Source organism: Pelodiscus sinensis, chromosome 30 (genome assembly GCF_049634645.1).
Source record: "Pelodiscus sinensis isolate JC-2024 chromosome 30, ASM4963464v1, whole genome shotgun sequence".
Classification (NCBI taxonomy): domain Eukaryota; kingdom Metazoa; phylum Chordata; order Testudines; family Trionychidae; genus Pelodiscus; species Pelodiscus sinensis.
In genome coordinates, this window is record NC_134740.1 from 1096564 (window position 1) to 1117531 (window position 20968).

At 57.4% G+C, this 20968-nt stretch overlaps 2 protein-coding genes and 1 long non-coding RNA gene across 3 annotated transcripts in view; 2 read left to right on the forward strand and 1 right to left on the reverse strand.

Moving 5' to 3' along the window:
• Window positions 1-17370, forward strand: LOC142821385 (leukocyte immunoglobulin-like receptor subfamily B member 1). The gene is made up of 9 exons (XM_075912295.1): window positions 1-1403; window positions 2764-2894; window positions 3022-3060; window positions 4035-4133; window positions 4247-4540; window positions 6023-6316; window positions 9086-9385; window positions 10487-10828; window positions 11339-17370. The coding sequence occupies exons 2-9, from the start codon at window positions 2864-2866 to the stop codon at window positions 11353-11355; spliced, it is 1416 nt and encodes a 471-aa protein (XP_075768410.1). The 5' UTR covers window positions 1-1403; window positions 2764-2863; the 3' UTR covers window positions 11356-17370.
• The window catches only part of LOC112547090 (uncharacterized), a 25005-nt gene continuing 5537 nt past the window's right edge, over window positions 1501-20968 (reverse strand). The window contains exons 2-4 of the long non-coding RNA XR_012898159.1: window positions 10848-10907; window positions 6820-10739; window positions 1501-2617 (exon numbers count right to left, since the gene is read on the reverse strand). This is a non-coding gene — a long non-coding RNA (uncharacterized LOC112547090). The remainder of the gene's footprint in view (window positions 2618-6819; window positions 10740-10847; window positions 10908-20968) is intronic.
• Window positions 17505-20968, forward strand: part of LOC102457980 (Fc receptor-like protein 5) — a 12425-nt gene continuing 8961 nt past the window's right edge. The window contains exons 1-2 of the mRNA XM_075912296.1: window positions 17505-17919; window positions 18061-18099. Of these exons, the coding sequence (XP_075768411.1) occupies window positions 17889-17919; window positions 18061-18099 (70 nt within the window). The 5' untranslated portion in view covers window positions 17505-17888. The remainder of the gene's footprint in view (window positions 17920-18060; window positions 18100-20968) is intronic.

The following is a 20968-nucleotide window of genomic DNA, read 5'->3' on the forward strand; positions in this document are numbered from 1 at the left end:
GTTAATATTTCTGTAGAAAACTTATCACAGCTCTGGCTACAGATGTGGATTTTCCTGTAGGAGTGAGGGCACCAATCGATCTGTGTTGAAAATAAGCCTGGTTTTAGGACTGAAAGCATCCTACATGGGATGTGGTTTTTGGTCTCATTGACCATTGTGGCTAGGTCGAGTGTGTCTGGGAGGCGAGATGGGCTGGGGAGACCATGGGACTGTTTGTGACTCCATGTTAAGGCTGTTAAAGGACCCAGGAGTCCACGTGCGTTACTGAGTCCAGGAAACCCTAATCGAATGGCTGTGTGAGCATGTAGAGTTTTAAAAGATCAATAAGGTGCATGGATGTGGGGCATCCGATTGATTTTTCTGTGCTGAAGATCACAGCCCCGGTCCTCTAATCCAGGATCTGTCCCATTGTTTTGTAACTCTCCTTCTGTTCCCTAAACGAAGATGGGCTGTGTAGAAAGCAAACCAGGAGAAGACGTATTAAGGAATGATGCAAAATCAGGGAATTTGGGGGCAGGGAGGTAACATGCCAGCAAGTCAAACAGCAAAGAAACTAGCCATGCCGTGACTTATTAAGCAGGCGTGAAACCTGGACCCAGCTGGGTTAATCCTGGCCATGTCAGAGAGTCAAGGTAAGGAGTCCCCTAAACAAGGATCTGATCTAGTGACCGATGGGGACAGCCACTTGAAAGTGACTTGGGGCCTTCAGCCCGTGGGCCCCACAGCGCCTTTGAGGGGTCAGCTGAGGGGTTCCCTGCTGTTATTCAGGGGGAGGAGAGAGATGCAGGCGGAGCAGGGAGGCGGGTGAGTGGATGGGGCCGGGGATGCCTAACAGGAGAGGTGCCCCTGTTCCCCCCACAGGGCGGAGGGGGTGCATGTCAGAGGGGCCCCGGCTCTGGCTGCCTCAGGGGCGGCCGCAGCTACTTTCTGCTCATACTGGTGAAATCTGTAGCAATTAGCTACTACATTCTCTTCTGGCACAAATACGTTCTTCAGTGCAATGAGTGCAGTCTCAGATTTATCATCTGCAAGGGGAAAAGTGTAAAATACACGCCGCCCTTCTGTTCCAAGGCAGTGGATTAGCAGAGCACGCTTGCTTTCTTCAGAAATCTCTATCGCACCGATTGCAAGCGGATAAGTCTCAAACGTATGGAGCCAGGCAGTACAAGCAATTGGACGCTCGGCTTTGCAGAAAGGGTGCGGGTGGGTCCAATCAGCCTGGCCCATCTCCTCCCCGTCCTTCCTGTTTCCTGTGCTTCCAGACCCCCACAGCCAGTGCTCCCACTTATATCATTACAAGCGGTATCTAAAACACCAGACTTCCTCTGCTCGGCCGAGCTCTCGGCTCCCCGCCCGGCACCACCGGCTCAGCATGGAGCTAACTCTGCTCCTGCCTCTGCTGGGTAAGTGCCGGCCTCGGCCCCCAGACCCTCTGTGTGTGTGTCTGTCTGGAGACTCCCCCAGCCCTTCCTGTGTCCCCATCCCCTCCCAGAGCCTTGTGACGGACTGGGCCAGGTATGGACATGGGGGGCGAGTGCCCCTGTTCCCCCCACAGTGGTAAAGGGGGGTGTGTGTCGGAGGGGACCCGGCTCTGGCTGCCTGTGGGGCAGCGACTGGCGTCTCCCAGGCTGCTTGGCGGGAGCCCTGAGGGGAGCGGAACTCTCGGCAAGGCGGGAAAATCCGGTTGGAACCGGTTCCCTAACAGTCGCTTTGCGCGCTATGGGGGGAGGGGCAAAGCCCAAGATGGAGTCCAAGGGGTCAAAGGTGATGACTCCATTTTGTTTGACACAAAATTGCCGTTTTCACGTTAAAATCCCTGCCACGGGGCCTGCTGCCCGGCCGCTCTGAAGGGCGTTTCCCAACGTGAGCTCTCGCTCGCAGAGCCGGTCCTTCTCCTCACACAGTGTCCTTAACGCCGCCCACAGCGCCGTCTCTGGCCGGGGTCTGCCCGCTCCCCCACCTCAGAGCCTGGAAATCAGATCGTAATGGCGGGGCAATGACCCAGAGGAAGAATTGCCCAGGGGCCGGGGGGATTCTCCAGGCAGGCTGGTTCTGAATCCGGCCCCCATTCCCCTTCTCAGAGACGCCTCTGGGACACGGGGGATCAATTCAGGGACGCCCCAGGCCTGCGTGACACAGGAGGTCAGACTCCATATCCCCACTGGTCCTCTCCCGCCTTGGGGCCCAGGGGGATATTGGAGAGTGTGGGGGGGGGGCTGGTTTATTTGGTAGGGTGCATTTCCCACCATGGGGGCAGTTTCATGGGGCAAGGGAAGGGATGAGAAAGCAAATCCCGAAAGCTCTTTGCCACGGGGTGAATGTGAATCCCTCCCGGAGCGACGGGCTGACACGGGGCTCAGAACGACACTGAGGGGCAGTTTCAAGTGGACGGGAAAATGTCGGTTTCTTTCCCTCCAGAGACGATAAATAGCACCCGGGTTGGGAGGTCGGGGCCCAGCGGGAGGGTCTGGCTGGGTGGGATGGAGGGGAATCACAGCTGAGGCCCCCCTCATGGCAAGGTCTGGCCCCACAGCGCTGACAACAGACCCGCAGGCCCTGTGGTGATTTCTCCTCCCACGACGGATCCTCCCAGCTGGGCCAGTTGAAAGACTCTCCCCTGTGGGGATGAAAAAAGAGACGGGAGAGTCTCTCAGTCCCATCTTGCGGGGTCAGGGTTTTGGGAGTGGAGACCCTGCTCAGCCCCCAATGTCACACCCAGGAAATGCTCAGTTCCTCTCCCCATGCCCTGCGTGCACACACCAGTGTCTCTCCAGCCCTGAGCTGAGCGGTGACCACGCCTGAGGCTGCAATTTCCTCTGCTGAGCCGAGCACCCAGCTCCCAGCCCGGAGCCACCGGCTCAGCATGGAGCTAACTGTGCTCCTGCCGCTGCTGGGTAAGTGCCCCCCTCGGCCTCCAGCCCCTCTGTGTGTCTCTGTCTGTCTGGAGACTCCCCCAGCCCTGCCCCACATGCCCCTCTGCATCCCCAGAGCTCTCATCCCCTCTCCTCTCTCCTCTTCCAGCCTCGCTCCAGAGTCTCTCCAGGCCGGTGTCCACTGCAGGTAACGAGGTCTCCTGGCCTCCCTGGGATGCTGGCGGTGGGGTGGGGAAGGGGAGAGGGGTCCTGGCAGGGGGGCTGGGGTCCTGCTCCTCTCACACCATGGTGCTTGGAATTGCAAGGAAGGGGGGAGCATCCCCTGACATTCGGGAAGGGAGGAAGTGACCCCATTTGGTGCCTGCTGGGAGGGTCTGTGGGGTGGGTCCCATTCCAGGCCGTGGGGGAGAAGCTGCCCCATCCCCATGGGCACGACCCAGCCCCTCAGGGGTAGCCCCAGCAAAGAGAGCGAAGGCTGGACGGGCCATGGAGACAGTGTCATGGGAGGTGGGAGCTCAGAGCCCCCCTCACACAGGGCCCATCAGCGTGGGGCTGTGTGTGTGTGTGTGTGGGGGGGTCTCTCTGCCCCAGCTCTGGGCTCCCACTGAGGGCTCAGTCCCTGGGCACAAACCCAGCACTGCCCAGCAGGGCAGTAAAAGCAGGTTCTGCAGAGATCCCAGAGGAAACGTGATGGGTAGAAAAACTCTCACACCCTTCCCTCATCCGCCCGAGCTTCCTCATTTCTGCTCAGTGCCTGCAGCAGGTCGGCTCTCGGCTGTTTCCCAGCCCCTCTCTGGGCGGACGGCACAGCTGCGTCTCTCCAGACCTCCCCTCCAGCCTCCAGTGGCCAGAGGGAGACGGGAGGGCTTCCCCCCACAGCTCCATCCCCTCCGGGCTGCCTCCCGTCCTGCTCCCCAGCCCGTCCTTCCCCAGCTGGGCCCGGCTCGGTGTGCGAGACCCCTTTCTAGGGGCTCCCTCCATCTCAAGGGTGTGGCCCCTGCACCTCTCTGAGCCTCGTGCCTGCCTGTCTCTGCCGTGAGCGCCGTCACACCATGCAGCCCGGCTCTCTAGACAGACGGGACTCAGCTGAGCCCAGCACAGGAAACTCCCCGGGGCCTCAGGACAGTCAGACCCAGCACATCCCGCTCTCGCTGCCTCCAGGCGGGCTCTGCCTGCTCTCTCCCCGCCCCACGAGCCCCCTGCTGACAGCCGGTCACCCTATAACATCTGCTCCATGGCTCCTCCCCTGTTTGGTCCCAGGTAAGCTGGATGCCTGAGTTCCTCTCATCCGTCCTCTGTTCCCACTGGCTGGAACTGGCTGGGTGGGGGACTCTGGTCCTCTCCCTTTACCTGACCCTCTGCCTCTGTCCTAGGTCTCCTACCAGCCCCCAGTTTAACTCCGGACCATCCGTACACAGTGTATCTCCCAGGGGAGAGGGTTAAACTCTGGTGCAAAGTTCCTAAGGAAGGGAAGTCTTCAGAATGCAGATTCTTCTACGGAAAAGGGCACCAGGGCCCCAGCACTGTCTTACAGTCTCATTCAAGTTCCCTGCTGGAGTTCATGGCTGAGAAGGGAAGTGCTGGGACCTACACCTGTGCGTACTCGACACAGGGATCCAATCAACGAATCTCTGAGAACAGCAGCTCCGTCCCCATCTCCATAGCAGGTGAGCCCTTTTCCTGCTCTTGGACAGGCAAGTCCCTGGGAATCCAAACCCCTCCCAATACCACAGCCCCACCCCCATCCTTAGTCCAGCCATTCCCAGCATCTCAAACACTCAGGCTATGTCTTGCGCAAGAAAACGTCCACCCTGCCGTGTGCAAGCTGTGCTTTTGCTGTGGCGACAGAGGCATGCCTCGTGGGGCGAAGTTTACCCGGGAGGTTGACTCATGCCTTTGATGTCGACTGTGGAGCGTCCAGACTAGTGTGCTGAGCCGACAAACAGCTGATGGGCTCAGCGCGGCAGCCGTTTAAATTTAAATGCAGCGGCGATTATTTAAATGGTTGCTTCATTTCCCTATGCCGGGTAGCCTAATCTACATGCCTCTGTCGCCAGACATACCCTAACTGACCTCTGCTTCCCAGCCCCTCTCTGGCCCCAGCTCTATCCCAGAGTCCTGAGTCCCCTGGGCCCGTCCCACAGAGCCTGTTCCCTGCCATGCATGGCTGCCCCGGGGTCACTAACACGTACGGTTCTGCTACCACAAGCCCCAGAGCCCCTGTTAACCCTCTCAGTGCCAGTGCGGGGCCAGTGCCCGTCACACGGGGTCAGGGTCTGGGGACTGGACCCCCCAGCCCAGCACTCCCCAACTGTGAAAAGGTCCCAATGCCCTGCAGAGCCTCTAATGTGAGTGTGAAACTCCCCCCCCCATTATTCCCCACACCACCACCATGCTGTTGCTGGGCCCGGGGCTGAGCTCAGAGTCACTGACGAGAATGAGAGACACGCTCAGGCCACAAGAGTCTTCAAGGGCCTCCAAGGAGCCTGCAGGGAGAGCCAGGCTGAGGTACATGAGCCACAGCCCCACCAGCCTCCATGGGGCCATGTCCCCAGCTGGGTCAATGGGCCGTAGCTTCACTGGGGTCAATGGGGCCGATCCCAGCTGGGTCAATGGGCTGAAGCTTCACTGGGGTCAATGGGGCCAATCCCAGCTGGGTTAATGGGCCGTAGCTCCATTGGGGTCAATGGGCCGTAGCTCCATTGGGGTCAATGGGGCCGATCCCAGCTGGGTTAATGGGCTGTAGATCCATTGGGGTCAATGGGGCCGATCCCAGCTGGGGTGTGTGATGCTCCCCAGGGGCACCCAGGGCTGTGAGGCCCGTCACTGGCACCTGCACTTACTGCAGGGCAGCCTGGTCTGTGCCTCCACTCTCAGCCGCACAAGCCCCCCCAGTCCTTGCTGGCTGAGCTACCCCCTCATTTACCCAGCAGGGGAGGCTGGTCCCACAGGGTCCCACAGGGAGATCTCTGCTGCTCAGGGGTTGCCTGGCCCGGTGGGGACGTGGTTCCTGGGCACGGAGCTGGGGCTGGCTGGGGTCTGTGCCCAGGATCCCGCCCTGCTCTGCCCTCCCCTGGCTCCTCCTCTGCCTCTGTCACCAGCCGCCCACATTGGAACCGTCTCCTCCCCCGACCCCTTGTCTCTTCCAGCCGCCCAGCTCACCGTGTCCCCACTATGGCCTGTCTACGTGTCCGGGGAAGCCGTGACCCTGACGTGCTCAGCTGCCGGGGTGCCCAATCTATCTGGGATCCGTTTCTACAGGGGTGGAGAGAAAAATCAACCCCAGGAAATCCCGTCAATCCGCAACGGCTCTACGGCCTCCATCCAGCTGTCGAGTGTGGCCATGTCGGACGTGGGGGTGTACAGCTGTGAATACGGGCGCAGTGTGAATGGGAGAGAGTTCGTATCGGAGAGAAGCCAAAACATCCCCATAGCAGTGACAGGTGAGCCCCCCCAGGCTGCTGCTGTTTGCTGGGCCCAGGGCCGGGGTCTGCTCCATGCAGGGGGTGAGATGCAGCCAGTCACTGAGCTCCTGGGACCAAAGCAGGTCAGATTCAGCCCCCAGTTCTGGCTCCCACAGTGGGATGGGACGGGGCATCGGTGCTACCGTGGGGCTGTGGGGTCCCAGCCTGCAGGAATGTTACAAACCTGGGGGGTATTTCATGTAACAAATCGCATCCCATCCCCCTGTCTGGTCGGTAGCAGGCCCTGGTGTCAGACACATTGGGGTGGGGCTCAGCTCTCCAGCAGCAGGGGGAGACAGCCTGGAGGGGAGCTCACAGCCCTGGGCACTGCTGGGGGAGAAGTTTGCAGCCCTGGGCACTGCTTTGGGGAAAGCTCCCAGACCTGACGTCCCAGCTGACCAGAACCAATCCCAAGCCCTCAGCCCTGCAGTTTCAGCGCCATACAGAGTGTTTCCCATGGACAAGCATCCACCAGCTCCTACCTGCTGAGTGTAGCTCTCCAGGCAGCTGTCCAGCAACGCTCTTAGTGCGCAGGGGCCAGGAGTCACTGTCGCAACGTCTGGACATGTCTCTAGCTCTGTCGGTGATGATGACCAGAAGGCTGCTTGCGTGTGTGCTCCGTGCTGTGTGCACTCAGTCTCCACAGCAGACTGTGGGGGCACACGATAAACATTGTGTAGATATGGCACAACCTTAGAACAGTCTGTTTTCCAGTCAGGTATTGTGATTTGGCGCTTGTGGTAGCAATGACAGTTCTTCTCTGTATCGTTATCGGCAGGGGGCTGAGTGTTTCGGAATCCAGGGACAGGCCTTGTGACAGTGCGTCCCACGAGATTATGTGTATAAGAAGTAACACAAATGTGGAACAGGGACATTACAAATGAGCCTTGATATATAAGGCTACGTCTACATTGGCATCCCTTTCCGTAAAAGGGATGCTAATGTGACAAGTCGGAATTGCAAATCCGCGGGGGATTTAAATATCCCCCGCGGCATTTGCATTTACATGGCTGCCACTTTTTTCCGGCTCGGGGATAAGCCGGGGAAAAGTGCCAGTCTAGACGCGATTCTCCGGAAAATAAGCCCTTTTCCAGAGGATTTCTTACTTGAAAGTAGGAATAAGCCGCTTTTCTCCGGCTCTGTGACACATGGGGAGTAGACATAGATCAAGCTGTTTCTAATGGACGTTGCCTTTCCGACAAGCTATGGAATGGACAGTAATCAATATATCAAATATTGCTGTCTCAGGATTTAGCAGAGGTATCCAGACACTAAACGAAATTGTTTTGAAAGACACGTGGCTTGGTTCGGACGCAGTGTCACTGACCCAGATACTGACTGGTACTAACAAAGAATTAGAGAATGTGTTTACACATTTTGTAGCTACTGTGTAAGGGTATGTCTACACTACAAAGTTAATTCGAACTAACAGCCGTTAGTTTGAATTAACTTTCATAGCGGCTATACATACAAACCACTAGTTCGAATTTAATTCAAACTAGCGGAGCGCTTAATTCGAACTAGGTAAACCTCATTCCACAAGGACTAACGCCTAGTTCGAATTAAGTAGTTCGAATTAAGGGCTGTGTAGTTGGAGGCTAGCCCTGTCTGTTGGTTTTGTCCACATCTCAAACAGCTTGCAGGAGCGCCTTTACATTCTGCAGTTAACTGGTTTGGGGCACCTCCCTGTGTTAATACATCAATTCTACATGTTCACCTGCTCAGTCTTGGCTTTCCAAATTCAGATGCTTTTTCATTCTCTCCCCTGCGATTACATTGCTGCTTCTGTCTCCTCATATACTTTGTGAAACTGTCAATTTTCCCCTTCATTTGATTTACCGATCCTTGGACAGTCTGGACAGACCCTCCCGGACACTGACTTGTTCCATTCTGACAGGCACCAGTCTAGGTCTTTGTTGGACCAGAACCTGGCTTTCAGCATGATTGTGGTTGCAATGCAGTGGATCCCGGCTCATCTTTCAATTGTGCCAGGGCCACCTTGTTTGATTTCTGTCCCCCTCCTTCAGGCACTGCGAAAGCACTATGAGTTTTGTGTTCAGTAGCAGGGGACGGCACCTTCTTCTTTTGCAAAGTTTCAACAGCTGTCTCCAAATCTCTGCGTTTCCTCTTTTAATCGTTCAAGCAGATCATGCGTCTGGGCTGCTTGTGCTTCCAGTGGCCTATTGACTGTGTTACCTCCTCTAGTTCTCTGATGTTTTCCTGTACCGGGGAGGCAAGCAGAGTGCCAGGCTGTTTAGCCATCTCCGAGCCATTCATTGCAAAGTTTGGGATTTCTTTTATTACTGATCTTTGGAGCCTCCGTTTCTACCATGGCTTTACACATACCAGCCCATGTCTCCCCACTTTCTGTTTTAAATTCAAATGGGCCCCTATTCTGGTTTTGTAGGTCCGTGTCTCATCAAACTCCATGTGGATCGGAAGGGAGGGGAAGGGGGGTTCGCTAGTTCGTGGCTTTCTCTTATGCTAGATCGCGACTGCTACCGAGGGCAGCTCGCTTGCCTACCGGATCAGCTGGCTGGAGACCCTCCCCAGAGAGTAGCCGTCAGTGGCTCTCAGCCATGCTGGGCGGGCCGAGTTGGTGAGGGGCACAGTGACCAGTTCCGGACACAGTTGTGTTCTACGTCACCAGCGATGATTCGATGATAGAACTCCCCCGGGTGCGGAGGCTCATCTCTGCCACCTGCCTCTCAAGTTGGACCCATCTCTTCCCCTCCTTGTCCTTCCCAGCTCCGCTCCCGACCCCTCAGCTCGGTGTGTCCCCACAGCAGCCGGGCTATGTTGCTGGAGAATCGATCACCCTGACATGCTCAGCCGCGGGGGCGCCCAACGACTCCATGATCCGCTTCTACAAGGACGGCCAGACACTGCTCCCCGAGGAACTCTGCCTCCGCCCGCACCAGGCCACCGCCTCCGTTCGGCTGTCGGCGCCGCCGCAAACCAGCACCTACACCTGTGGGTGCTGGAGGGCAGAGTCCGGGCGAGAGATCGAATCGGAGAGGAGCCAGCCCATCTCCATAGCAGTGACGGGTGAGCCCCTCTGTCTGCTGGGGTCTGCTCGCCTGGGTGGGGTCTCTCCTCCAGCCATGGGGAGGTGCCGCTCAGTCCCTCAGCGCCACACCGGGCCCCACCAAGGCAGTTTCTACCCCTGTCTGGGCAGCATCATGCCTGGGGGCTCTTCTGAGGTTGGAGGGGGCATCAGAGCTGGTTTATGGTCTCTAGTGTGATGCCTGGTGCCAAGGGAGTGGCAGGACCCCCCACTCTCGCTCTGTGTAACACTGGCAGCAGAATCCACCTGGGACCTCTCAGCCTCAGCGCGACCACATGGAGCCGTGCCCCCCCAGCCGGTGTGGGAGCTCCACATGCTCTGGGCAGCCCAGCCCAGCTAGGGAGTTCCTCATGGAGAGGCCCTGCCCCTGCAGGGCTCAGTGAGGTGCAGGGGCGCAGGGCGTGTCCCACAGAGAACTCTCCATCCCCCTCTAACTCCTGACATGAATTTGGCCTGGTAACATCTGCCTCTCTCCTCCCCTTCCCTCCCCTGCAGAGACCCATCAGGGCACCCCCTCCTCTGTCTCTCATGCTGAGCCCTGGGCAACTCGGGTACCTCCCTGCAGAGCCTGTTCCCCACTCGCTGGGCTGCCGGATCCAACGTGGGGGCACCACAGTGTATCTGAGGGACGCCACCCATCCCCCAGCCCAGTTCTCCCTCATGTCTGTGCCCAAACCCTCTGGGTTCTGACAGGGTCGGCTCGAGCCATTCCTGCAGCCCGGGCAGTGGGCGTGCGATGCATGTGCTACTCCACCCCCGGGCGCATGGTGCATGTGTGGTCCTGCCCACCGGCGCACTGTGCATCTTACAGCTGCAATCGGGTGTGTGGCACCTGATGTCAGCTCTAAGGGGTGCTGCATGGCCAGGCGTGCGGTGCCCCTTACAGCTGCCATCAGGCATACCCCATAGGTTGGAGCCCCAGGCAGCTGCCCAGCTACCCCTCCCCTTAATCCGGCCCCGGGTCCTGAAGTGAAGCAGGAGGCTCTAGAGACAGAGCATGGGTCTGCTCTGAGTACATTGAATTCTGGGCACCAGCTCCACTTTGTCCCACACTGACCCCTCCCTTTTCCTGCTCCCCACAGGTTCCTCTTCCAAGCCGGCACCGAGTGGGGATCCCCCGTCCGGACCCGTGAGCAAAGGGCCCCCCCTGCTCCTCACTTGCACGGCCCCCGGGGACACCGGCCAGTGGAGGTTCCACTTCTACAAGGATGGACTTGAGATGGTCCCCAGGGGCGCAGGGTCTGAGATCGACGCAGGGGAGCCCAGCTCTGGCTCTGTGAACGTCTCTGTGACCCGCGTCCTCAAGGCCGGTCCCAGCCACATGGGCGACTTCACCTGCGGGTACGAGAAGAACGTGAGCGGGAGGTGGGTCCCGTCCTCCAGGAGCCAGTCTGTGAACATCCCCATGAGTAACCCCAGGACAGGTGAGGCGTCCGTCCCTACCTCATTCCTTTGGCTTTCTGGGTGGCTCCTGTTGGAGGAGAACAGTCCTACCGAGCTCTCCTGGGAAAGAGAGGTGGGATGAGGTGAGAGGTACAGAAAACAAAGAGTCTGACCTCCCCATTGTGGCATTATCAGCTGGAGCCTCCGAAGAACCTTTTGAGCTCTTAGCTCCTTACATCTCCCCTGGACTTATCCAAATGCCCCTTCCTAAGCTAACCCTTACCCAACTGCACCGACAGAGATGTGGGGCAAGGTCAGGGGGCAGGGTGCTGGTGGAGAAGCTGTCCTGGGCGGGACAGACACTCGGACGGGAGGATCAGGGGTCAGTGCCCACCTGTCAGACAGAGAAGGTCTGGGGGCGGGTTCTACGTCTCAGTGCCTGAGATCCAGGGGAGTTGGCCAGGATTGCGGGAGGCACAGACATCACGTGTTTTGTGATCCGCTGTGACATGCGCCTGCTGGTTCCAGTCCAGACTCTCCTCTCTCTGCAGCTCGCGGCCTCCCCTGAGCCCGGAAACTGGTGGTGGGCAGCACCTTCTTCCTCATCGTTGAACTCATCTTCCTCGTCTCCCACTGCTGCCTGGGGTCCAGCTGACTGGCTTGTCCTGCAAGTAAACAAACCCCTCCAGCCTGCCCTGGGCTGTCGCACAACTGTGTCTCTCCAGAGCCTCCACTCCAGCCTCCAGTATCCAGAGGGCTTCTCCCCACAGCCCCATCTCAGAAAGGCTGCCCCCTTCCACTCACCGCCAGCCCTTCGCCAGCTGGCCTGGCCTGACCTCCAGCTCCTTCTGTCCCCTTAGTGCCAGAGCCAGGCGGGAGGCTAGTGGATTGTGAGAGCAGACACGGGTCCCAGGCTCCACCCCGCTGTGTGTTTGCCCCAAGCCTGGTGCAACGTGCCTGGCGGAGGTGTCTCTGCCAGTCTGTGGTTCCTTGACTTTACTTGTGCCGCTCACACCCATGTGCCATGTGTGTCTGCGAAGCGACGGACTGTGGCTCTGCTCTTCTCCTGGAAATGATTGCTTCAAGAGCCCTCGGCAGGGAGCTTGGCCATACCAGGGTGTCTGGGTGTGTAAACCGCAGCATGTGGCTGACGAGGGGCTTGACGTGGCACCGATCCACAACACAGAAGCTTTTCCAGGAGCGTTCACACCAGCCTGTGAGCAGTGGCTGCTGCCGGAAAAGGACGGAGTCCTTCCTGGACAGGGGACCCCTCGTATGTCACACAGTGCCCTGGGACGTGCATTCCCACCTTGAAAACAACGGGATTCCTTCCCCAAGGTCCAGGGCTCCTCTTCCCCCCAGCTCAGCACTTCGGGAGCCGCTTTGCTGGGATCTGAGCCCTAAAGCACCGATGGCCCCTCCCGATAAAGGCTGTGTCCCAGAGGCTGAGGGAAGAAGATCGTTCCGTCCCTGTTACCGCGCTGTGCCTGGAATGATGTGATTGCTCTGCATGGTTGGATTCCTCTCCCTGTTTTTCTTTGTTTTCTTGCTTTTATTCATAAATCTTCAGATGTTACGTGATAAAGGCCGGGCCCAGTGAGCTCTGTGAGGTGTAAACTGACATGGGCCTGTGGTTGGTCCCCAGGGATGGGGAGAACCTGTGAGGATGTGGTGGGGCCGGTTTTCACCACCTCCCGGCGGTATAAGACGTGGCGCTGTGAGTGGGAATATGAAAGCTGGCGTGTCTAAGGGGGTTGTAGGACTTTGTGCTGGCTGGTGTGCTGAGCAGAAGGGCCGTGTGACTGGTTCACTGGCCCTAGAGGGGAGGATCCTCAGTACTAGGCTAGGAACAGCCCTGTCCTGAAGCAATTTGTCCTGATTTGCCCCGAGAAACCAACTAACTACCCTGGTGTCTCAGAGTCACAGGATGTGTGAGCTCTCTCCACTTCATACAATCCCTGGGGGAACCCCTTTCGGTGCAAGAGCCCATTTTAGGGGGGCACCTTGTGTGGGGGTGAAGCCATAGAGCCATCCACATCCTGAAACTGCGCAGCTCTGAGTCCTCCGTACTTCTGCCGTGCACTGCAGAGACGTGAAAATGGCACCCGGGTTGGAAGGTCGGTGCCTGGCGGAGGGTCTGGCTGGGCATCCCCTCAGGGAAGGGCCTGGCACAGAGACCCTCCGGTCCAGCCTCTAGTCTGTAACCCAGTGTGGGGTCAGCCCCATCCCGTTGACTAGAAACCCTCCCCAGCCCCGTCACTGCCCTACTGGGCTAAGGCTCCTCTGCTGCAGCTGTGCCCGTAGAAACTAACCAATATAGAGACACAGAATCATGAGTTTTCATGGACAAAACCCACTTCCACAGCTGAGCGGAGTCTGAGGAAGTGGGCTGTGCCCACAAACGCTCTCAGTACTGTATCTATATATTTGTTAGTCTCCACAGTGCTACAGGACCTCTCGGTGTTTCTTTGTAGTGACAGATTAACACAGCTCCCGCTCTGAGATTACCCCAGCCAGGCCGCTGCCTCTCAGGACTGAGCACAAATTGAGGTCCATGGACCCATTCATGTTACCGGGTTCATCTGCTTTGCTCCAGCTTTTGATGGCTTCTTCTCACGCCTGGGATCCGTGTCTCTGGCGTGTTCTCTGGGCTCGGATTCCCCAGGGCCCGCCACTTGCTTCGTAACTAAAACAGACCCAGAGAAGAGGTGGGCTGACATGGGGAGAGTCATGAGGATGCCCAGAAAGCAGCTGATGGCAAAGGACGTGTATTGGGATGGATTAGAACCGTGGTCACCAACCAGCAGATCGCGATCTACCGATAGATCTCAGGGGCTCTAAGAGTAGCTCTTGAGCCCTCTCTGAACTGCACGCCTGCACAGTACATTTACATTAGATTTCCTCATTTGAGGAGCAGCTACTCACCGAGCAACAACACAGGTGAGTAGCTGTGAGGAATGGTGGGAGCTGGGAGGTCGGGAGGGCTGAAACACCCTAGCAAGCTGACTGTGGCTTTCAGCTGAAAGCGGCTGCCCCGCGCTCCAGCTGATCGGCGGCTTCTCCTCTGCGCCTGCCCACGTGGAGCTTGGTGCACCCTGGCTGAGCACCATGGCCAGTTGACCGGGCAGCTACTTCTCTTCCCTCCAGCCCGGCTGCCCTGCGCTCAGCGCAGGGAGGCTGCGTCTAGTTCCAGCTGTGCTGGAGCAAGCTTCCCAGCTGAGCGCAGGATCACAGATGCCCATCTGATGGACTGTATACGATCAGCAATCTCAGACTACCACCCAGACTTCAAGACACTGGCAGATACTGTTCAGTCATGGGTGTCACACTGAGACTTTGTTATTGGAAGAAAAAATGTATAATTCTCAATACTTGATTTTAGATTTACAAAATAGCAGAGAACAAAATGTAGAATTGTAAATGCTTCATTTGACATTTCAATAGCATGAATTAAAAACAGACCATTTATTTCATAACTATAAACATGTGATTTTAATTTTATATATTGCATAATTTAAAAATAAACTGTTTAACAGAGTGCATAAGGGCTGGGGATAGCAAGTGATGGACAGGAGAATAGAGAGGGCGGGGCTTCAAGGAAGGGGCGGGGCAGTAGATCTTCGCCTGTTCTGAGACTTAAAAAGTGATCTTGGGTGTAAAAAGGTTGGAGACCACTGGATTAGAAGATCTCACCGAACTAAGTGACTGGGCAACAATATGGCAAATGAAATTGAATGTGGATAAATGTAAAGTAACGTACATTGGAAAAAATAATCCAACTATACGTACAATGTGATGGGGGCTTATTTAGCGACAATGAATCAGGAAAGAGATCTTGGAGTCATTGTGGATAGTTCTCTGAAGACGTCCACGCAGTGTGCAGTGACAGTCAAAAAAGCAAACAGGATGTTAGGAATCATTACAAAAGGAATAAAGACGGAGAATATCTCATTGCCCTTATATAAATCCATGGGACTCCCACATCTGGAATACTGTGTACAGATGTGGTCCCCTCCTCTCAACAAAGATATACTGGCATTGGAAAAGGTTCAGAGAAGGGCAACTAAAATGATGAGGGGTTTGGAACGGGTCCCCCATGAGGAAAGATTAAAGAAATAGGACTTTTCAACTTGGAAATGAGGAGACTCAGGGGGGATAGGTTTGACGTCTATAAAATCATGAGTGGTGGGGAGAAAGTGACTAAGGAGAAGTGATTTACTTGTTCCCATAATATAAGAACTAGGAAGTTCTTCTTCACACAGCGCATAGTCAATCTGTGAAACTCCTCGCCTGAAAGAGGTTGTGAAGGCTAGAACTAGAACAGAGTTCAAGAGAACTAGATACATTCATAAAGGTTAAGTCCATGAATGGCTATTAGGAATGGTGTCCCCAGCCTCTGTTTGTCAGAGGGTGGAGATGGATGGCAGAAGTGAGATCGCTTGATCTTTATCTGTTCGATTAACTCCCTCTGAGACACCTGGCATTGGCCACTGTGGGCAGACAGGACACTGGGATGGTTGGACCTTTGGTCTGACCCAATTCGTCTGTTCTTATGTTCTTATGTCCTTAGGATGCTTAGAACTGCTCGCTGCAGTTGATAACTATGAGGAGTTACTAATATTGACAGGCAATGTTAGCACAACGGATGCATTCTGTAATCAGGGTAGCTACACGGCACTGAGGGATGTATTGATGATGTCAGTCACTTAACAGTAATTGTGATCACAAATGATGCCAAGGGGGAGAAACTAGTCACAGGAGTCATTGGAGTGAAATTCGAATCAAACCAATAAAAAAAGGGTTTCCTTTGGTTCACGCCAGCCTGTGAGTGATGACTTGTGGGGCGTGTGCTAGAAAGCTGCCAACACTTCCCCACTCTCAGAGATGTCGGTATTAGATTCACGCGAATGTCTGTAGTGATTAGAAGGGAAGAAAATGCTTGTGTGTTGCAGTTGCACTGAGAATGGCTACACCACATCTTATCAGGGGCTATTTTCGTGTTTGCATGGCCCTCTGCACATCACACAATCTGCAGAGAAACATGAGTAAGTGTTTCCCATGGCAGGGGCTATTTCCTGCCCAGCTAAACTCCCTCGACATCAGACAAACCATTGTGGAACGTCAGAGCACAGAACTCTTGGCTGTTAGCTCCCCAGACCATGAAGTCGAGACTTGTATGTGAACTGGTCCCGTCCTCCCAATCTCTGGAGGTTTAGATGGTAATTCACTGGTGTGTATTTGTTCGCTGGCTTTAACCTGCAGATCACTCGCGTACTCTTTTTCCCTAGTTAATACATATGTAGAAAAATTATCACAGCCCAGGCTACAGGTGTGGCTATCGCTGTAGGATTTAGGGCACCAATTGAGCTTCGGAAAATAATTTTTGTTTTAGGGCTGGAAGCGTCTGACACGGGGCGAGGTTTTTGGTCTCAGTGACCATTGTTGTTAGGTGAATGTGAATCCCTCCCGGTGCGAAGAGCTGACACAGGACTCAGAATGACACGGCTGGTCACTGAGGGGAAGTTTCATGGGGACGGGAAAATGTCGGTTTCTTTCCCTCCTGAGACGTGAAAATAGCACCCGGGGCAGGAGGGTCTGGCTGGGTGGAGCAGAGGGGTCTCAGATCTGGGACGCCCCCTCATAGCTGGACCTGCACCTGAGCGCTGATGGCAGACCCACAGGCCCTGTGGTGATTTCTCCTCCCACGATGGGTCCTCCCAGCTGGGCCAGTTGAAAGACTCTCCCCTGAGGGGATGAACAAAGAGGCAGAAGAGCTTCTCCGCACAGCCCCATCTCAGCCGGGCTGCCCCCTTTCTACTCCTCGCCCCCAGCCCTTCCCCAGCTCGTCCTGACTGTCACGTTACTGGATTTTGAGGGGAGCAGGGAGATCACTGCTGCACCAATGGAGCGGGGGGTGGGGGGGTTGCTCCAAATGTTGGTACAAAGGGGGCCGTGTGAGGTGTCAAATGAAAGCTTACTTTCTTCTGATTCTATATATGCTCTTCTTGTAATTGTATAATATCTGGTGTGAAGTTATAAATTTGGACTCTGTGTTGATGCTGAAAGATTCCCTGTCTGAGCAGAGCAATGGGCCGGGAATGTTTGCCCATGGTCATGCTAATGAGCAAGTCTCCAGGGAACATTGGACCTCTGGAGGCCAAAGACACACCTGGCCACTAGCCATGTGACTCCCTCCAGCTTGGAAGAAGCCAGGAGGGGGTATAAATAGGCCATGTGGCCGACTCCATCTTGGTCTTCAGCTCTGCTCCTGACCCCAGATGCGGCCTCGCAGGGAATCACTAGCTGGGAAGAACTGTGGAACCATCCAGTCATAGGATGTGCACCATGGACTTTTAAGCCAGGAGTTATAATATCTCTGCTAGAGCCTGCATGGAGAACTGGGAGATTCGCTGCATGTAATGTACTATCTTTTAACAACCTCACTCTCAGGCTTTTCTTTCTTGTAATAATAAACCTTTAGATTGCAGATTCTAAAGGGCTGGCTCAGCGTGATCTTGTGGGTGAGATCCAGAGGGTAAACTGACCTGGGAACTTTGGCTGGTTCCTTGGAACCAGACAGAACTTGTTCGGGGTAGGTGAGATTGGGTCCTAAAATCCCTCACCTGTGTATGAGGCCCGGGGCCATCTGGGGCACAGAGAGAGCTGGGGTGTCAGGGGGGTTTTGCTTGTGAGGCTTCAGGCTGGCCAGGCAGGCAGCTGGAGCGCTCTGTGGGACTGGTGTGTGGCCTATTTGGGAAGGTCTCCAGTCTGGGGGCTGTAAGGAGCCCTGAATTTGAGTCATTCGCCCTGAGCGGACACCCTCAGTGGTGCCCAGACCCGGCCCGGTCCGTCACACTGACCCAGCCTTCAGCCCTTCAGACCCACTGGAGGGTCAGTCCCTTCCCATGGGGTCAGGGCTTGGGGACTGGAAACCCTCCCTTGCAATGTCATGCCCAGGAAATGCTCATTTCCGCTCCTCACACCCTGCGCACGCACACCAGCGTCTCGCCAGCCCTGAGCTGAGCGGTGACCACGCCTGAGGCTGCGACTTCCTCTGCTGAGCCGAGCACCCAGCTCCCAGCCCGGCGCCACCGGCTCAGCATGGAGCTAACTCTGCTCCTGCCTCTTCTGGGTAAGTGCCCCCCTCGGCCCCCAGCCTCCTGTGTGTGTGTGTGTCTGTCTGGAGACTCCCCCAGCTCTGCCTCACATGCCCCTCTGCATCCCCATCGCCTCCCCAGAGCTCTCACCCCCTCTCCTGTCTCTTCTCTTGCAGCCTCGCTCCAGAGTCTCCCCAGGCCGGTGTCCACTGCAGGTAACGAGGTCTCCTGGCCTCCCTGGGATGCTGGCCATGGGGTGGGGAAGGGGAGAGGGGTCCCAGCAGGGGGGCTGGGGTCCTGCTCCTCTCACACCATGGTGCTTGGAATTGCAAGGAAGGGGGGAGCATCCCCTGACATCCGGGAGGGGTGGAAGTGACCCCATCTGGTGCCTGCTGGGAGGGTCTGTTGGGTGGGTCCCATCCCGGGCCACAGGGAAGAAGCTGCCCCATCCCCATGGGCTCTACTCGGCCCCTCACGGGCAGCGCTAGCAAAAAGAGTGAGGGCTGGACAGGCCGTGGAGACAGTGTAATGGGGAGGAGGGAGCTCAAAGTGCCCCTGGGCAGGGCGCATTGCTGTGGGGCTGTGTGTGGAGGGGGGGTGTCTCTCTGCCCCAGCTCTGGGCTCCCACCGAGGTCTCAGGGCCAGGGGCACAGACCCAGGGCAGTAAATGCAGGTTCTGCAGAGACCCCACGGGAAACATGATGGGGGGAAAAACTCCCCCCTCCCTGCCCCACATCCGCCCGAGCTTCCCCATTTCTGCTCAGTGCCTGCAGCAGGTCGGCTGTCGGCTGATGGTCCGTCTGCATAGAGCATGCCGATGTCTCATATCAGCAGTGCTGGCCATGTGTGAGTTTAACCGTGTGTGCACACTGCAGACACACCCGCCAGACAGTGCGCAGTGGTCTGGGATGGGTCGCTAGCAAGAGACAACACGTCTTGAAAGAGGGGGCTCGTCCCTCTTCCTGGATTTCCTGCCTGTGGGCGCTGTGCATCCGCCTGCAAGGTTGGGGGATGGGTCCTATCATCTGATGCAAAATAGCACCTGGCTGTCCGCAGCACGAGGTGTCCCGGCACCTTCCCTACGGAGACCCTCTCAAACTGAGCTGTGCTTCTGCATGCTCTGGGGGAAACCTCCCACCATTCCCAGAGGGCCAAGAAAGACACTGCAACCCAGGCCCTGTGGGGAGCAGCTAAGATCTGCTCTCTCAGACCCTCACAACGGCCTCCTAGGCTCCTCCCCACCTTGGTGTTCCTCCGGGCCCTTCCCCTGTCCCTCCTGGGGTGGTCGGCACAGCTGCGTCTCTCCAGACCTCCCCTCCAGCCTCCAGCGGCCAGAGGGAGACGGGAGAGCTTCTCCCCACAGCTCCATCCCCGCCGGGCTGCCTCCCGTCCTGCTCCCCAGCCCGTCCTTCCCCAGCTGGGCCCGGCTCGGCGTGCGAGACCCCTTTCTAGGGGCTCCCTCCGTCTCAAGGGTGTGGCCCCTGCACCTCCCTGATCCGCTCTGAGCCTCGTGCCTGCCTGTCTCTGCCGTGGGCGCCGTCACACCATGGAGCCCAGCTCTCTAGACAGACGGGACTCGGCTGAGCCCAGCACAGGAAACTCCCCGGGGCCTCAGGCCAGGCCAGGGCCGGCTCCAGGTTTTTTACCGCCCCAAGCAAAACATTTTTTGGCTCCCCCCTCCCAACCCCTTGTCCCACTGCTGCAGGACAGGCACTGAGGAGGAAAATGCCCCTTTCACCTGGCGGCTCTTTGACTCCCACCCCCCTCCAGCCAAACCCAGCCTACGTCCTGTGTCCCCTCCAGACACATCCTAACCCCCCCCACACTCACCGAACCCAGTTTCTACCTTCTCCCCCTCCCAGGCAAACCCGACCCCTCAGTGACCTGACCCAGACTGCCCCCCTTCTGTCCCCCACCTGATCCACCCTGCACCCTCTCTTCCCTCCCATCCGAACCCGATCCCCCCCCACCGGACCTAGTCCACTCCCCTCTCCCACCTCCCCCCACTGACTGAACTCCGTCTCCTTTCCCTCTGCCCACCAAACCCTCGTGTCCCCTCCCCACAGCATGTGCAAAAACATCGGAGCACCCTGGGGAAGGGGTGCAAGTGGCCCGGGTCCCCCGGGGATGTGCGCGGACACAACCGGGAAACATAAAGGCCAAGGCCAGGATCACCTCCCCCCCCCAAATCTCTGAGCTGGGGCAGGCGAGGCCCCTCCAGCAGCTCCTCGCCGCCAGACCAACCAGATCGGGCTGCAAAGTCGCTCTCCCCTCCCCTCAGCCTAGGCACCTCTGCTTGAATCATCCCGGTGTGGGCAGGGCCTTCCTTCCGCCCGGCCCCACCAAGGCTGCAGCTCTCCCCTCCCTCCGCGCCCAGCACTGAGGCAGAGAAAAGGGGGAGAGTCGCCCCCCCATATGCCAATGTCCCCCCCCCACACTCCTGCAAAGTCTTTGGCCAAGGGCGCCCTTTCCGGCCGGAGGGGTCACTAGTAAGCGCAAGGCAGGCGGAGCGATGACTGAAGGCACCTGGCTCGCAGGGCGGTCCCTGGCTGCGGAGACCTGGGCTGCCCTTTGCCCGACCCGGATCGCTCTGTGCAGCCTGCCCCGCACAGCCCGGGGAGAGCGGCTCGCCCAGCAGGGCCGTAGCGCCCGGGCGCCACTGCTATTCGCAGAGCCCATGATGCCCCCTGCACGTTGGGCCACTCTGGCTAGTGCCAGTCAGAGGAGCGCGAACGATCCCCAGCGCCCGAGTCTGCTTCATGGGAGGCTCCCTCGGGCATTCCCCGCCCCGTGGCCGCTGGGTGCTGGGCAGTGGCAGCTGTGCCAGAAAGGAGACTGGAGCAGCGCGTGGCCCGTGGTCCTGTCGGGGCCGCCCCAACCCGCCCGGCCACGACACCCTCTCGCGCTAACTAGAGGGGGCACGTTTCTCCCTGGTGCCGAGGGAAGGCAGCGAGGCAGCCCCTGAACCGTGATGTCCTGGCGCCTCAGCCAATCACTGCAGGGCTGCGAGCGCAACTTGCCCCGCGCACCCCGCCTGAGGAGGATGGCTCACTGCTGGCCCATCGCGCTCCACCTCCTCGCCCA

What these genes read in the sequence shown, in the direction of transcription:
- LOC142821385 (XM_075912295.1), top strand. Translation starts at nt 2,864, where the DNA reads ATGGAGCTAACTGTGCTCCTGCCGCTGCTGG. An exon ending in CGTCCCCATCTCCATAGCAG is followed by an intron (nt 4,541 to 6,022) that starts GTGAGCCCTTTT and finishes TGTCTCTTCCAG; the next exon opens with CCGCCCAGCTCACCGTGTCC. An exon ending in CATCTCCATAGCAGTGACGG is followed by an intron (nt 9,386 to 10,486) that starts GTGAGCCCCTCT and finishes TGCTCCCCACAG; the next exon opens with GTTCCTCTTCCAAGCCGGCA.